This window comes from Megalobrama amblycephala, linkage group LG19 (assembly GCF_018812025.1).
Source record: "Megalobrama amblycephala isolate DHTTF-2021 linkage group LG19, ASM1881202v1, whole genome shotgun sequence".
NCBI lineage: Eukaryota > Metazoa > Chordata > Actinopteri > Cypriniformes > Xenocyprididae > Megalobrama > Megalobrama amblycephala.
The window spans coordinates 31766463-31783328 of NC_063062.1; the positions used below are offsets into that span (position 1 = coordinate 31766463).

General features: G+C 39.4%; 1 protein-coding gene across 1 annotated transcript in view; it reads right to left on the minus strand.

Moving 5' to 3' along the window:
* cdon (cell adhesion associated, oncogene regulated) overlaps positions 1 to 16866 on the minus strand; it is a 45876-nt gene that overhangs the window by 16603 nt on the left and 12407 nt on the right. Inside the window, exons 2-11 of the mRNA XM_048168336.1 lie at positions 13619 to 13758; positions 12675 to 12953; positions 11749 to 11895; positions 11509 to 11652; positions 10926 to 11216; positions 10239 to 10508; positions 3880 to 4136; positions 3075 to 3249; positions 1566 to 1679; positions 211 to 417 (exon numbers count right to left, since the gene is read on the minus strand). Coding sequence (XP_048024293.1) covers positions 211 to 417; positions 1566 to 1679; positions 3075 to 3249; positions 3880 to 4136; positions 10239 to 10508; positions 10926 to 11216; positions 11509 to 11652; positions 11749 to 11895; positions 12675 to 12953; positions 13619 to 13691 — 1957 coding nt within the window. The 5' untranslated portion in view covers positions 13692 to 13758. The remainder of the gene's footprint in view (positions 1 to 210; positions 418 to 1565; positions 1680 to 3074; positions 3250 to 3879; positions 4137 to 10238; positions 10509 to 10925; positions 11217 to 11508; positions 11653 to 11748; positions 11896 to 12674; positions 12954 to 13618; positions 13759 to 16866) is intronic.

Consider the following 16866-nt stretch of genomic DNA (forward strand, 5'->3'; position numbering starts at 1 on the left):
AAACATTTATTCAAGATTTTTAGATATTTGTAGTATGCCCATCATACATTTATGTCCCCAGTAAACCACTTTTTTACAGATTTGGATGTTTATCTCAGGTTTAAGTGTTTATGTCCGTATAACAGGATTTAAACACAGACACAGTTTTTAATTTTCTAGCCAATGAAAAATACTATAACTAGAAGTATTATATTAATATATTAACCTCACCTGCTTCCAGGTTCCGCACTTCCACAGACAGTTTAAGTGGTGAGATGTTATCGGCCGCGACGATCCAGTCACCACTGCGGACTTGCTTCTTGTACTCCACTCGAAAGGCCGTGATTGGAGAGCCACCATTGGCTCGTGGGATCCATGTGACATAGACAGAGCTTTCTGTCGCCATAGAGATAGTTGGGCGATCTGGGGCCTCGGGAACTTGGGGATGACACCAACCAATCAGAAGTTTAGAAAAAGTAAATGCAATCTAAACCCTAATTATTCTGTTTTCCAAAAATAAACAGCAGCTTTTATGTCAAGTGTAAAATGTAACCTCAACATCCATCAGTGAAAAGACCAAAAGAGCAGACAAAGATAAAATAAACCAACACACACAACAGGCCGACAGCATGCCAGAGTCAATTGAGTACTTACTGAATGGGCTCTGAGCCATAGACACAGAGACGCAAGCAGAGAGAGAAAGACAGAGCAAAATTTATGTCGCAAATAACAGTGGGCCTAAACACACATTACACAAACACACACACAGTCACACGCTAATTAGAGAAATACATCTCACACATCTGTGAATACCAGTGCATTTTATAAGAATACTTCACCCAAAATGACTCTGTCATCATTTACTTGCCCTCAGGTCGTATTTTGTCATGAAACACAAAAGAAGAAATTTTGAAGAACCTTTATGCACTCTTATTATAATAACATATATTGTATTAGGTCAAAACCCAGAAGACTAATTCACCACGGGTTGCCTCAAGATTTTCCTATGGGGTTTTATAATGGGGTTTTTCAGTAAAATAATGCCTGTGGTAAACATAACTTGACGATACTTAGACATTTTGTTTTACAACAGACACTGCACTCACTCACACCCCAAACATTCTTATCTAGTTACTTATTAGAAACATACGTTTTCAAAAATAAACATAACTGCATAAAATTTGCGTTTTCGGTATGGGTGTAATTTGTAAAACAAAACATCAAAGTATTGTCAAGTTATGTTTACCACAGGCTTTATTTTAATTCTAAAATGAAAACACCATTATAAAACCCCATAGGAAAATCTTGAGGGATCCAGGGGTGAATTAGTCTTCCAGGTTTTGACGTCACACCTGCACCACTCTATGGTGACCATAAAGCTATTTTATGGCTACAGAAGATTAAAAATTAAAAAATAGGTTGTGTAAACGGTGCTTTTTTGTCTTTTTTTTTTTTTTGGAGCTCAACAGACCCAAAAAAGCAGCATGAACATTCTTCAAAATATCTTTTTTATGTTCTACAGAAGACATATATGACAGGATTTACATTTTTTTCAAGTACATCAGGGTTTTGGGATGTCCTCTTACCTCTGTCATGTATAACCACTCCATAATAAGTGTTAGTGGTTTTATCTTCCAAGGTTTTCTCTGGAAGAGACACAATTGGAGCCTTGGAGGGGTTCTTATTGGGGGAACTTCTCTCTGAGAGGGAGAGAAAGAAAAAAAATTATTTGATTCTTAATGTTAATACAGCATGATCACTAAGATTTATAATATAAAACCTTTCAAAAGTTAGATGTTTTTGTAAAGAAGTCTCTTATGCTCACTAAGGCTACATTTATGTGCCCAGAAATACAGTAGAAACAGTAACATTGTGATTGTGAATAACCGTTTTCTAGTTTAATATATTTATTTATAATATATTTTGTAATTTATTCCTGTAATGGCAAAGCTCACGTCCAACATGCTGATTTCACCCAAGAGTTCCACTGAGAGTTCCACACCCAAAAATTAATATTATCCCATGATTTACTCACCCTCAAGCCATCCTAGTTGTATATGACTTTTTTTCTTTCATACAAACACAATCGGAGTTATATATAAAAAAAAATATCCTCACTCTTCCAATCTTTATAATGTTAGTGAATAGTACTCTTGATGAAGTCCAGAAAAGTGCATACATCCATCATAAAAGTAATCGACTCCAGGAGGTTACTAAAGGCCTTCTAAAGCAAAATAAGAAAAATATCCACATTTAAAACTTTGTAAACTAAAATAGCTAGTTTCTGGCAGATAGCTGACTCACCAAAAGAGAAACTTCTGAAGCGATATATGAAGCAGGATGTAGGAGTTTCGTAAGCTTAGACGCCTCTCGCAGTTCAAACTAATTCGTGACCAGTGTTTTATTTTGCTCTATCCTCTGCGCTTCAGCATTTGTCATGTGTCAGGTCAGAGGTTACTCTCTCAGCGTAAATTGATTTGTGTAGACCGTCTGCCGGAAGCTAGTTATTTTAGTTTATAAAGATTTAAATATGGATATTTTTAAAATCAGGAGCGCCATTCACTACCATAAAGTTTGGAAGAGCTGGGATATTTTATATTATAACTCCGACAGTGTTCGTATGAGAGAAGATAGTCAAATACACCTAGGATGGCTTTAGGGTGAGTAAATCATGGGATAATTTTCAGTTTTGGGTGATCTATCCCTTTAATAAATCATCTTATTATTATCAATGGTTAAAACAGTTGTGCTGCTTAATATTCTTTTGGAAACCATGACACTTTTTTTCTGGAATTTTTGATAAATTAATAAAAATAAAAAAAAAAGAACAATTTATTTGAAATAAAAAGCTTTTGTAACATCTTTACTGACACTTTTGATCAATTTAATGCATCTTTGCTGAATAAATGTATTAATTTCTTTAAAAAAAAACATTTACTGAGCCCAAACTTTTAAACAGTGGTGTGTGTGTGTGTATATATATATATATATAATACACACCACTGTTCAAAATTCACAATTTGCTGTCTTTAGAAAATAGCTTTAGAACAGTGAAAATAAGCTTCAATTGGGTGTAGTGCTGATTGTGTTCTCACCCTTTCCAGTGCGGAAGGTCAGCATGGCGGGCTGACCCTCTCCTGCAGCACTGCGGGCCACCATCAGAACCTCATACAGGCTGGACGGCTCCAGCTCAGACAGGGGCAGAGACTTCTCACTGCCTGGTACCCGCACTGTGTGCCAGGTCCCCACCACATTCCCCATGTCGTCCACCTACAAGGGCACACAGCACATGCACAATCAGGTAACAGTCTTACTGTATGCGGCAAACTCATGCACACATTCGTACCATTTCAACCCTCACATTCTGTGTTTGACTTTGCACATACTGCATGTAAAGTTCAACAAAGAACAGTAACTTCTTTCTTGTTCTCCTACTCTGAATCATGACAAAAGATCAACCCACTCAACTATTCCTGAGAGCACAAGCTATGTCACTTTTTCCTGAGCCAATGTGACAAGTGCTGCCAATGCAATCTTGAAAAGAACCAGAGCAGTTTTATTAGCCAAGGGAGCTTATTATTGAAGAAAACACAGGCTTTTAAAGAGGAAATGACCAACTTCTTACCAAAACGCTCTTGGCTGGCAGAGACTGCCGAATTGTGTTAGCACTGACTTTGCAGTAAACGGCACAGGGCGTTGTTATGAGTATGTGCTCATTCTCAAATCTAATAGCTATAAATCTGACCTTATAACTAACGCCAAGGGAAAAGAAGAGGGTGGAGCGAGATTCAGTCATTCTTGACGGGGTAATAATAGTCTACATTTTGTGCCCCACTTAAGAAGTACAACAGTAAAACATTAATAACGGAAAATACATAAGCATATTTTATGATTTCTTACCTTGCGGTATTTTACGAAGTACGCGTTGATAGGGATGCCCCAGTCTCGACCTGCTCGCCACTCTAGATCATACATGTTGGGTTTGTGCGTTTGCGGTGGGCTGATTATGATTGGTGCTTCTGGCGTAGGTTTGTCATTGATTCTTTCAGTTGGCGGTCCTATAGTTTCTCCAAGTTCATCACCCTCATCGCTCTGGATAGGATGGACAGAAGGCTGCGTCTCCATGGGAGCTCCAGACATGGAACTAGACTGGGGTTCTGTAGAGGAAAAAAATAATAATTATATAATTAAATACAGATTAATTACACTAATAAGTAATATTAATATTAATATTAATATTAATTAACTACTTACTACTTATAGGGTTAAGGTTAGGGTTTGGTTTAAGCAGAACTTACTGTTATTACTATAGTAAGTACATGTAATGTGTAACCACATTAAAATAAATTGTTACCAGTTTACCAGTTTTCAAGTATCAGTACAGTACTGTATAGGGCTGGGTAAAAAAAATACTCATTTCTCGATTTTAATCGATTCTCATTTTTACGAACTGATATCGATTCTTAAATCCCAAGAATCGATTAGTCTAGTTTGTTTTCAGTTGATGAATGAGCAGAATATGTAGCGCCTCCCATCCAATAAATCGCAATAATCTTTGTGCTTTGTTACTTTTGATATGAAGCAAAGTCTCAGATTTCAAATGACGTCCATCTTATTATGAGATTCAAAAAATAAATACCGTTTTAGCGCCTCAGTTAAAGAGAAGCGGCAGCAGGAAGCGCATATGAGCATCCTCTCCTCTGCTTTAATACCAGCTACAGCGCCAAATAAACAAGACTAACCATCAGAAGGCATGTCAAAATATACAGTACAACTTACCGAAATCCGTATCATGTCTCGTGTAATAGCTCAATCAGTGTTTCAACCTCGGAAAGGCTTGTAAACAATGTCACGTGACCATAAACTCATTAGTCAGCTAGAAAAGTGTACTCTAGAAAGCAGCATTCTGATAAACGTAGCTATGCCCCGTTACATATTCATTATAATTTTTAATGTTCTTCAATATTTAATGCATGTTTGAATAAATCAGTTATGACAGCCGCGATTTAAATGTTTATATTTAAAAAAAAAAAAAAACGAATTGGAGTAGAAATATGATTATGTAATTCTAAACTTTATGTATAATAAAAACATCATTGAGTGTAATTTAAGTGTTTGTACATTAATAAGTTTAACCTTCAATATTATTATAGTAGTACCAACTGACTAACATGTGTAGTTTACAGCATTAGTTGAGAGATTATTTTTCTCTAGAAAATTTGCCATGTACTGTAACTGAAATACTACATCCAAAATAATCGATATCGAATCGAATCATAATCGAATCAAATCGAAAGCATGTGAATAGTAATTGAATCGAATCGTGAAAATTGTGTCAATACCCAGCCCTAGTGCCGTATGTAGAATTGTTAAACACAGCTATAGTACTTTGCAATATGCAAGGCTGGAAAGTTTTACATTTTTAACTTTACCTTTGGCATTAAAATAAAAAGCTGAGAACCTGCGAAGGAATGTTTAATAACACTCCATTATTAATTTTAGTTATTTTTATTTAACCCCACCAGAATGGTCCACTAATACGTGCAATTAAGAGCAACATTACTTCTGACGCTGGCTTGGCAGTCGATCACCTTGTGACCTTGTGAACTTGGATTTAGTGGAAGACGAAATAAACTTGCACACGTGGATTTATTTTATTTGTGAGTAGCCTTGTTGTATACACATTACAATATTCAAGTCACCGCAAAATAAGAGTCAGATAGCATCTGAATAATCCCAGCTAAACAGCTGAAAAGCAGTTGTAGGAGAGGTGAGGTTTGTTGCTGGTTCTTGGGGTCTCACATTCTCGGTTGTTGGGTGTATAGCACTGGTTTACCTTACAAAACAAACAGCCCCAGAGTCAGTAACACTAGAGCTCAAACTGGGCCTGCTGCCAGCCACCACACATTCCACCCATCGGCCATTAAAATACCACAGCGAATACACCAGCTCACATACCCACCTTCCAATCATGTCCTGTTTGAGCCACAGGGCAAGCCCTGAATTCTTTAATGGTAAGCCACTGTCTTACACCTGGCACTTGAAAAGAATGAACAGAAGTAGACTTTTACAAAAATTTGTCATTTGAGTGACACTAGCAATGTTAGGACTCCGTTTGAGGTTGCCAGTCTGTTGCTAGGGCAGGTACTGGGTCCTTGAGGCCCACTGTCCTGTGGAGTTTGGCTCTAACCCTGATAAAACTCACCTGCCTGTAAGCCTTCTAGTAATCCTAAAGACTTGGGGAGTGACGAGATCTCGTGCCATGAGATCTTGTGAGATTAAAATGTGACGAGATTTCCCGTCAAGGTGAAAAGCTGTCTCGCGATATTGCCATGATGGAGTGTGAGGGTAAAAATAGGATATAATATGCACCGCTACGTTCACATTATGCCTCCACTGTTGTTTTGCTTTTTAAAAACCATTTAATTCAGCTGGATAACAGTTGCTTCAGTTCCATCCAGCTCATCGAACTCCAGCAGAGTGTAGTGCAGGAGGAATCAGAGTTCACTGATCACGTGACGCGATGACTGACAAGACCATGGCGGAGGATTTGCTGCACAACAGAGCCTAAACGTCTGATAAATGTCTTATCTTACAGGATGCACGCTCAGCACCGCCGCTCCCCATTTATAGAATACACGCAATCGTGCAATCGAAAGCGTAAGTAGTCAAGTGCGATTTCAATACACCACATTTTGAAAGCGGCTCCTTGATGCATGCCAATATCTCCCAATATGAAAGCTATCTTAGGCTGGGCTGTGTATTTGTAACCATCTCTTAGCTTATGCTTGAAGAAAAATTTGGTCTCAATTTGTATATTGAATATTGAGAGAGTACTTTGATTATGGTTGCACTTATTGTTTGCACTTAAGAGTAAGAGAAAACTGTGTTGTTCATTTCAATTTAAATGTTGCAAAATTGCAGCATTTAAATGGTTCACATTTTCCTATGTTCTCCTTGCTGTCATATAGTGTCTCTCTCAGTGAATCGGACACAGATTTTACTAGTAAAATTTATAAAATGAATAATATATGTGTCAAATAATGTTCTTAGTCTTTTCTTTCTGTGGGGGAGACTACAATAATTTACTATGAATTAAATGGAAATCAACTTAAATACAATTTAAAGTGTAACCAAAATACCAATAATGCCCAAAAGAAAAAGAAAAAACTTAGCGTGTGACTTTTAATTATAAACAAGACCGAAATACACCGGGACTCTTATTTTGAAATGTCTGTACTATTGCAGGCTGATCCTTCAGATTCTTACAATTGTCTAAAACATTTTATATAAAGGCCATAAAATAGATATTGTAATAATTCATCAACTTGAGTTCATTAGCAATCGCCTAGCATAAATCTGCGCTTTTCATTGATTGAGAATCACTTTGAAGCAGTCTGAAGCTCTGTTGCGCGAGCCTGCAGAACGCGCAACAGCGCCCCCTTGTGACTTTGCAAAATGCAGAGCCCCTTTGAATGTTAGCGGGAGTAAACAGTTCTGACGCACACATAACGAGCAGGTACGAAACGACTAGTTATTCGATCGCGGATGGTTTCATTATCTTGTGCGGATATAAAAGTATAAGAGGATAAAAATAATAAAAGCAACAATGTGTCTCCGAATATACTTGGGCGGCCGATATTATACGTGGGCGGCCCGCCCAAGTAAAGTCTATGTGTGGGAAGCCTTGTACTGTTTTTATTTCTATGATCAATTTGTGGAAAGGAGTTCAGTTAGGAGGTTAAAAGTTGTAGATGCTCATAAATCATATACAGTTCTAAGGTCTGAAGAGACTCATGTGAAATCATACAGGAGAAAAGCCAGCCAGTTGAGTTTGTGGCAAAATCTTTTACAGTGCTTGAGTATTGTTGTCTTGGTTACACTTTACAATAAGGTTCATTAGTTAAACATTAATTAATGTATCAACTAACATGAGCAATACATTATTCACTGTATTTACTAATCTTCATTAACGTCAGTTAATGAAAATACAGTTGTTCGTTGTTTGTTCATGCTAGTGCACAGTGCATTAACTAATGTTAACAAGATTAATAATGTATTAGTAAATGTTGAAATTAACATTAACTAAGATTAATAAATGCTGTATAAGTGCAGTTCATTATTAGTTAACATTAGTTAACTACATTAGTTAACATTAACTAATAAACCTTATTGTAAAGTGTTACTGTTACCGTCTTTTACTGCATATGATAATTCATACCCAGAAAGTAGAACTGAAACGACATTCATTACACGATGATGATAAGTGATTAGCACCTTCAGACTATTTTTCTCAAAAAAATACTGTGTAAAAATCTCGTCTCGTCTTGTTCTCATGCACTCAATCTCGTGTCCCGTCTCGTTTTGTGAGCTAACTGACTCGTCACACCCCTACTAAAGACATTGATTAGCTTGTTCAGGTGTGTTTGAGTAGAGCTGGAGCTAAACTCTGCAGGACAGTGGCCCTCCAGGACTGAGTTTTGGATCTGAATGGTTGCTGCCTGGGACACTTTGTAGCTGCTTACTGGCACAAGTCACCCCGCTCACCTCCAAGTCTATATGGTATTCTGGTTCCTCCTTCAAAGTAAGTCTATGGGCCTGTCCCCACAGTTGCGGCTGAGGCCATCTGAAAGAGCGTGAATACTACAGGAAGCAAATGCGCAAGACTGTCCCAGGTCAGACAATGCAGAAGCTCAGTGCCCTTAATGCACATTAAAAGTTCTCCACAGGTGTGGTCTTCAAACCTACTTGAACTCTTGGGCCTAAACACTACATGTACGTAAAAAAGTGGTCAAGTACAAAGATCACAAGTGTGGGTATTTGGGACTGGCCACAGTCATTTCTTTTTTCAACCATTCTATCATCTACCAGGCGATTTGGTGTATTGTTCCATATTATTCCATGGCACAAACAGTACTGGTTTGTTCAAATCCCTAATCATAAGTATGAACAATAGTAATAGTGATGCGTGCCTTGGCAAATACCACTAATGAAAGCAAGATACAGTAAATATTATTTCGACACTTTGATCTTGTCTCTTTCTCTGTACAGTAAGTTTTTATCCTTTGTGACTCACATGCGCGCGATCATTAATGATTGGCATGCAGGGTATAATATAAACATTACAAGGGAGAGGCAGAGACACAGAAAGCAAGTTTTAGAGTAACAGTCAGGCCTCAGACTGCGCTCGGGCTGTACATCATCCCGACTCACCCACTCTTGGGAAGGCTTCTGCCTGGGCAGAGCCAAGTTCATTAGAGGCCTCAAAATTAATTCATTTTTCTGCTAGGAAAACAAACAAAAATATTGATGACTCATCTTGTTCACAGGGGCATATAGAAATTTCTGTAATCAAATGCTCTCTAGAATGATTATGCCCCTCCCTCTGCCTTTGAACAGCAACATCAAGTAGCAAATCACAGTTCATGGTTGTGACAAACTAAAGCCTATAAAAAAAGCCTACAACAAAAGAACAAGGAAATTAAACAGCGTCAAGAACAGGAAATTAAACTAGATATTTCATGGGCTCTTTAAGAACACAAGTCTAATCAGCATTCTACGCAAAATAGCTTATCACGTCTAATGCTGTTTAATCCTTTTCCAGCAGCCTACGGATGACATATCTATCTCAAATCTTGCCGTTAAACATAAACAACTCTGCTTTTACACTGACCTGAATTTTATCAGCGTAAAATAAATCACCCTTGTAGCTGAGCCAGGAAAAAAGTGATACAAGCCAACATTTGGAAAAGACCTCCGTCATGTTTTATCTGTTCTGAAGTCTGCATATCTCTAAGCTTATCAATCATGTTTGGAGACAGAGCAAGGCTGAGGAATAGCCTCGGAGGAGGGCAGGGGAGGGCTGTGTGTGTGAGAGATGTGTATTAATAAATATAGGGCTAGTTGTGTGTGATGTTGACAGCTGGGTGGTCTGGTCCTCGTCATAACCTTGTGTAGTTACTCCTTACATTCCGCTGTCCAAGAGCTTATCCCTAACAGCACGCACAAAGCTCACTCTCACAGCCTTCGCATTGCCAGCCAAATACACCCACCCCAACTCCCCCTTCTCCAACCAAACTCCAGCTAAACTCTCTGCCCTGCTGAAAGGATATACTGTCCCAACTCACTGTACAGTAAACCTGTATCTTCTGCATAATGAAACCCATCACAACAGCTCTAGGGGTGTTCTGGGTAGTTGCCAAGTTTTTGCTAGGGTGTTCTGCATAGTTGCTATAGAGTGCATTGGAGTATCGTCTTACCTGACTGAACACTGAGTCTTCCCGCCGATTGTGCAGAGCTAATACCATTGTCAAACAGGCACTGGTAGATTCCCTGATCTTGAACCATTACTGAAGATATATGAAGGGAGAGGCCAGAGATTTGAAGCCGGGATGAAGAAGAAAGAGGGGCGGAGTTGTGGAGCCATGTGATGTTGGGGGTTGGACTACCACTGGCAGCACAGGTAAATCTCACAGAGGAGCCCACAGTCACAGCCTGATCTGACAAACCTTGCAGGACACTTACTTGCGCTGTAAAGAGGAGAAGCGTGCTGGAGTTATTATACACATAATGAAATAATACAACTACTCCACATGAACTACTACTGCTGGAATGTGGGACATTCCTTCTTAATATTTCCGTCATCCGATAATTCTGTTGTTCATTGCTCAGAAATTCTCCATAAAGAAACAAAAATGGCAATGCTACCATTTGCTGTGTACACACATTTGTACACACATTTGCTAAACACGTTTTATCATTGAAGTAGGAAATTTTGACTTTCCCAGTTGAAAAAGAGTAATTCAGGCCCTTCATGCAGAGACCATTACCCAGTGGCTGAAAAAGCCATATAAAATGGATGAGGAACTTGAGAAGAACCTGAACTACATGGACTTAGCTGCCCTAAACCTTGGTAACATGATGAGATTTTAATAATAATTCCTTACCAAGCACATTCACAGTGTAGTTGACACTGACCACAGCTCCACGGTCAGTCAGAACAGAGCAGCAATAATGTCCTCCGTCACTCATTTGAATGTCATTCAAAACCAGGTTGCTATGCAACAACATCCATTTGGAGCTCAATGAAAGCTCCGCCCCATCTTTAATCCATTTGACTTTAGAAGAAAGGCTTCCTGATACGACACACTCAAGGGTCAGAGATCCAGATTGGTGTGCTGTAAGATTGCTAGGAGTGATGGGATAGACAATCCTTACAGGTGAAGAGCCTTCTGAATCTACATGAAAGAAAGAGTGCAATAGTTTCAATAGCCATGTTCCCATCATATTTGCAAGATTGTTCCACTAAATATATAATTCTTCATTCTTTCAGAGATATTACATACAATTTTAATTTACAGTACACACCCGATATCAAAGAATAGAAAAATACATTTCTCAGAATATATAGATGATGATTTTTACAGCAGCATAATTTATAAAGAGTATGAACTATGTGGAAAACCACAAGTATAACTCTCAAATATACCTATACCTAGAGATAAAACTAATAGAGTTTGCTCAACCAACCTTTGACTATGAGTTTAGTGCCATGAGCCTCTACTTGAGTCTCTCGGGTTAGAGGATTATAAGCACCACACTTATACATGCCCTGATGATCTGAAGACACTGACACAATCTGAAGGTTCCCGGAGGGCAGGATTAAATATTCGTCTGAAAAATAGACAAAAGAAACAAACTTTCGAGATGTTCAATTGTATCTTCATGTGCTTCTGGAGGGTTTGGCACTTGTTCCTGTCTCGCCTGTACCTGTAGACTGTTCAAGCCATTTCCCCCGTATCCGGAAGCGTGGCAGAGCAGGCGGATTGCTTTGAGGGAGTGGGCATTCGATAACAGCAGTGTCTCCCTTATTTACAGTAAATGATCTTCGATGGGTCTCCGCAAACTCCTCAATATCTGCATGAAGAAATCAAAAGAGCACTCAATCACCTCACAATAATGTGCAAAAGAAATCTGAAGGGGTTTATTTTGCAAGATGACAAGTTGATTGAACATTATCCTGCTTTTTAGATGACTACCTATGAGGTAAATTTAGAGCTGAAGAAGGAAGCTGTGGAGTGATATGAGAGTCATGAAATTAGCTTTCTATTAGACAGACTGTCAATTATACATTTCTGCAATCATTATACAGAATATCTAACCAAAAAATGTGGAAACTGGCCAATCAGAATCAAACATTTATGAGAGCCGTGTAATAAACTGGTATATTCATTCATAGCAGCAGCACTTCACACAAAGACCTTCTGTCAATGAGGTGTTTATATTGGATTGTGAGTGGCAGAGAACATGTGCTTTCCACTGAATAATGCAGCCTTATCTGCAACCCTGATCAGGCCCTGGGTCGACTGCACAGGGGTTGCGTCCGATAGGGCGCCCTTCCCGGCATCAGCTCTCAGTACGACACAGGAAGCCCCTGGGCTCATTAAGGATACTGCTGAAGAGGTGTCTGGATAAGTGCCAGACTGAAAAGAAAGACCCATTTCCTTCCCTTCCAACACTCATCTATGGTTGGCCATTCTAACAGTGTTAATGGCTCGAGAAATCCGCCTTCTGATACTTCCTGCCTTTCTTCACCAGCAACCTCTTTGAAGTGCATTCTTGTAGGAGTGTTGCTCTTACAGCTGTGCTAAGAGTGTATTTGCCAGCATACTATGCGTGTGATTATATGCGCCTACCTGCAATGAGCACTCGTGCATGCCGGCTGATGATGGAGCCTGTCTCTGAGTGAGCCAAGCACTGGTAGGAGCCTGTGAGAGCCGGTTGGAGGGATGACAGCGAGATGGAGCCTGGACTAAGTTCCACTCCAGACTGGTGGCTGGGGTCTAGCGGTTGACCCTGAAAGAGCCAGCTAAGTCTGGCTGTAGCTGGACGTGCTGTACAACGCAGGTGGACCGCTTCGCCCTGTTTCTGAACCACAGAGAGAGGCTCCACACGAAAAGAGAGAGACAGAACAGCTGAAGAAGCAAGACAGAGAAAGAAAAGAAAGGAAACAGATCAACAGATCATAATCCATAAATATTCTTCCTTCAAGCCAGCTAAGAAAACTAGTTTGGATCAATAGCCCCGTTTCCACCGGGGCTATTGATCTTATAATCCTCAGGAACCAGGGTCAAAATAAAGTTCCGGGTAAATTCTCCTCTCAAAAAGTCCCTGCTCACGAGGTTGTACTTTTTCAGTTCAGGAACTTTCAGGGGTGGGAGGCTGAACATGCTGATTGGTTGAGTTCACGCAGCATTTTGATTGGTTGACTCTATGCAGCATTTTATTTTAACCACCATTTTTAAAAGTCTGTATGCGGTGTGTGCAGTAAGAGTTGTTTGCTATTGGAATCAACATTGGAGTTTAAAAATACGACAGATGGACCGACAATGAGGTTCAGGCTTTATTAAGCTTATATGTGGAGGACGGAATCAAGAGGGAGCTGAAAAGTTGCGTCACCGGATTTATCTTCACGGTATTTTAGACTGCGATGGAAACACAGACAGCAACACGTCTGGGGGAAAATAAGTTCCTGGGACAAATTGTTCTGGGTGGAAACAAGGCTATTGTACACCATTTCAATTCCAGTTGCTTGAGAGTGCGCTAACGTTTTTTTATTTATTATTATTGTGTTACTCACATGGGCAGTTGAGGAGGAGGGTATGGCACACACACAGCACAGCGGACAATAATCTCAGGCCACCGTCCTCCATGACGCTGTTTCACCTCTGTGCACTAACCTGGGGCCTAACACACACCCCCTCCACACACACTCCACACCTGAAACACATAAAGACAATTCAGAAATGTTCAAATAAAAAAAAAAACACTCATGGCCAATACAATGACTGAAAAGGCAGAACATGGTTAATAACATGGTTCATGCAACAATAATGACAACAAAGGCTGTTACTAGCCAAACATGCAATATGCAGACTTTTACCACATTTTGTGTTGATTGAGGAGGAAAATCTTCATAATCCTGTAAAATGTATTTAAATAAGGTAAACTGTGTCATTTGAGCTGTGAGAACTATTGCTAGCAGAAAGAATAACGCTAGTAGAAAGAATGAACGAAAAAACAATGTCCATATTAAATTACGTGTGTAAATTAAGTGATTAATAGGATGTTGTGGGTGATTGCTAACTGGCCTGAATCAAACTCCTCCAAATATGGCTACACGATTATGACAAAAATTATAATTGTTGATTATTTGCTTGAAATTGTAATTGCGATTATTAAGTACGATTATTACAATTTACATGGAATGATGTTTTGAATAGCTTTATACCATTGTTTGGAGCAACTGCGTGCCATATTGTTTTTATATGAAAATAAGCTGAAAACACTCTTCCTGAAAGAACTTTTATTGCTTTTATATAGAATTAGGCCTCAAATGTCAAATATTCATTGGTTTGGTTTCTTCTTGAAATAAAAAAAGTAAAAAAATATGCATGGTATTATGATGTTATACTGAAACTAAAATTAAAACAATGGAAAAAAACTTAAGATAACCTGCAGGAAGAAAGAAAAACATCTTGTGGATTTTTTTTTTTTTTTTTTTGGCAATCGAGCCTTTGAACGATTACGCAATTGTGGCACCCATAATTGTAATCACAATTAGAAATTCGATTAATTGTGCAGCCCTACTTCCAAGATATTATTTTGGTCGCTCCTTCAATGCAAGTCTATGGGATTTTTTTGGCTCATATTATTATTAACCAGTCTGGTCACTAAGAAAGGCCATAGCACACCTTTCCTCAAAAAGAAGCACAAATACTAACATCCATGACCATAGCACAAATGGTGAGGGATAAAGTATGCAGAAGTTTAATACTAAGCTAAGCTACCCACATATAGGCCTACTCTTTATATAGATACAGAGTTGCACTGTTTTATCTTTCATCTGTAGCTGGCTGAGGATTCCAGCTTGTAGGAATTACAACACCAACCATTTTACAGTTAATCCTAAACAATTCTTTCAATAATCTTTATGACACATCCCTTATACAAGCCTTGATCTCACACAGCCTTCCCCCAAAGAGAAATTTCTTTCTGCTGATCTACGACCCATTCCCACAGAGTGCTTCTCCAGTGAAACAGAAATTCCTGAACCTCTATGCCCCCTCACCCATCCTCAACCAACAATCCTTCTTCTCCCTTGCTCTCTTTTGCCCCCTTCATTTCTGCCCATCTCTGATGGACTGCATTTGAGGGGTCTGCTTGTGGTCTACTCTTAATATCACTATCCTGTCACAGTGCACTGCTTTCTCACAGACTCACTGTAGCCTGAAGAGTCTACACATGGAGTTCACACACTCACAAACAATCTCAAACACCCTAAAAGGAAGACAAGGGGAGCGCCCAAAGGGTGAGACATGGAAAGGAGTGAAAGGAGCGTAATTAGGAGCATTCCTCTTTGCTTTTGAACCCATCCCTCCCCTAGCGCCAGTCCTCTGTATCTGGGCTGTGTTAATCCGGAGGGCCTTTGATCACAGGCTCCTGGTCTGTGAGTGTAGTTTGGGCCAGGGGCTGGCGGACAATGGCCACCCAGCTGTGATATTCACACTGTGGGTGCCATGGTGCTCTGTGCCTGGCCCAACATCACCCCAAAGGACAGGCCACTCGACTGGGTCAAATTAAAGGGGTGATGTCTGGGTGGGACCATTAGAGCTGAACAGGCCTTTGACAGGACACACACGCTCAAATTTACTCACACTCAAGCATACTAATACCTTCTCCTGTGTTGCTTATTTCTCTACATCATTTTTCTTTAGCACTGCTTGCTGACGAGCATCATTATTAGCTAATATTAGTGTGCTAAAGACATGATAGCTCAAAATATGCACTTTGTTGAGAATAAATGTCTTATTAATTGGATAATAAAAAGAGCAAAATTAAAAAAATTTTTAAAAAAAATCCCATAAATTTACAATGAAGCACAAGTTTTATCTTGAGACCAAACTTGAGAGTGGGCTCTTTTGTCAACCACTCATAACACCCTACAATCCACATAACAATGCCCTAGCAACCATTCATAGCACACCAAACACCTCACAGCATTGTGTTAAAAAAAAAACCCACAAGAACATATTAGCAACCACACTGCAACGCCTTGTCAACTACCCACAACACCTTAACATTGTGGCGCAGACTTTGGCTTTTGAGTGTTAGACGTAAAAATCTAATTGTTGCATTTGCTTAATTGTTGCATTTTAAATGAATCTTACCTTACCAACATGTATTTTAGCTACAATGTGACCTAAAACACTCTTTACAAGCATCAAACATGCACATATATACATATTTTCCCTGCCCCCGACGGGACCACTCAGAGGAAGACGAAGTAGGAAACACAGGAAATAATAAACTCTCCCAACCTCCCGCTCACGCCCCCTCTAAACCAGAGGTGAAGGGTCACTGGAGAGCAGAAAGTCAGCGGGTGTCTGCTAGTCATAGCCCCACCCCTTGGGGTCACCCCAAAAAATAGGGTGAGAAAAGGGGGGCATTGTCTGCACTTGACAAACACAAAATACACCACAACAGGCAAGAGGGGAGCAAGACAGACAGGCCATAAATAAATCTACACACTTCTGAAAACAAATTACATATAAACTTTACAAAAGTTAGCCTTAAAAAAACAGATCTTAAGATGTGTGCAGTGGCTATAAACATGTGTGTGTACATGGTTCATCAGCCCAAGGATTTTAGGTGTAATGTGTCTTTGTCCATGAGTCCCAACAAGCCCTCTGCAGTGCCGCTATACCATCAGTGGAAACAATCTTCTCACTCCCAGAATAATAATATATAATTACAACAATAACGACAGCCTTGAATGAAACACACAGACAAAGATGGGCAACATTGCCCATGTGTACGAATGTGTGC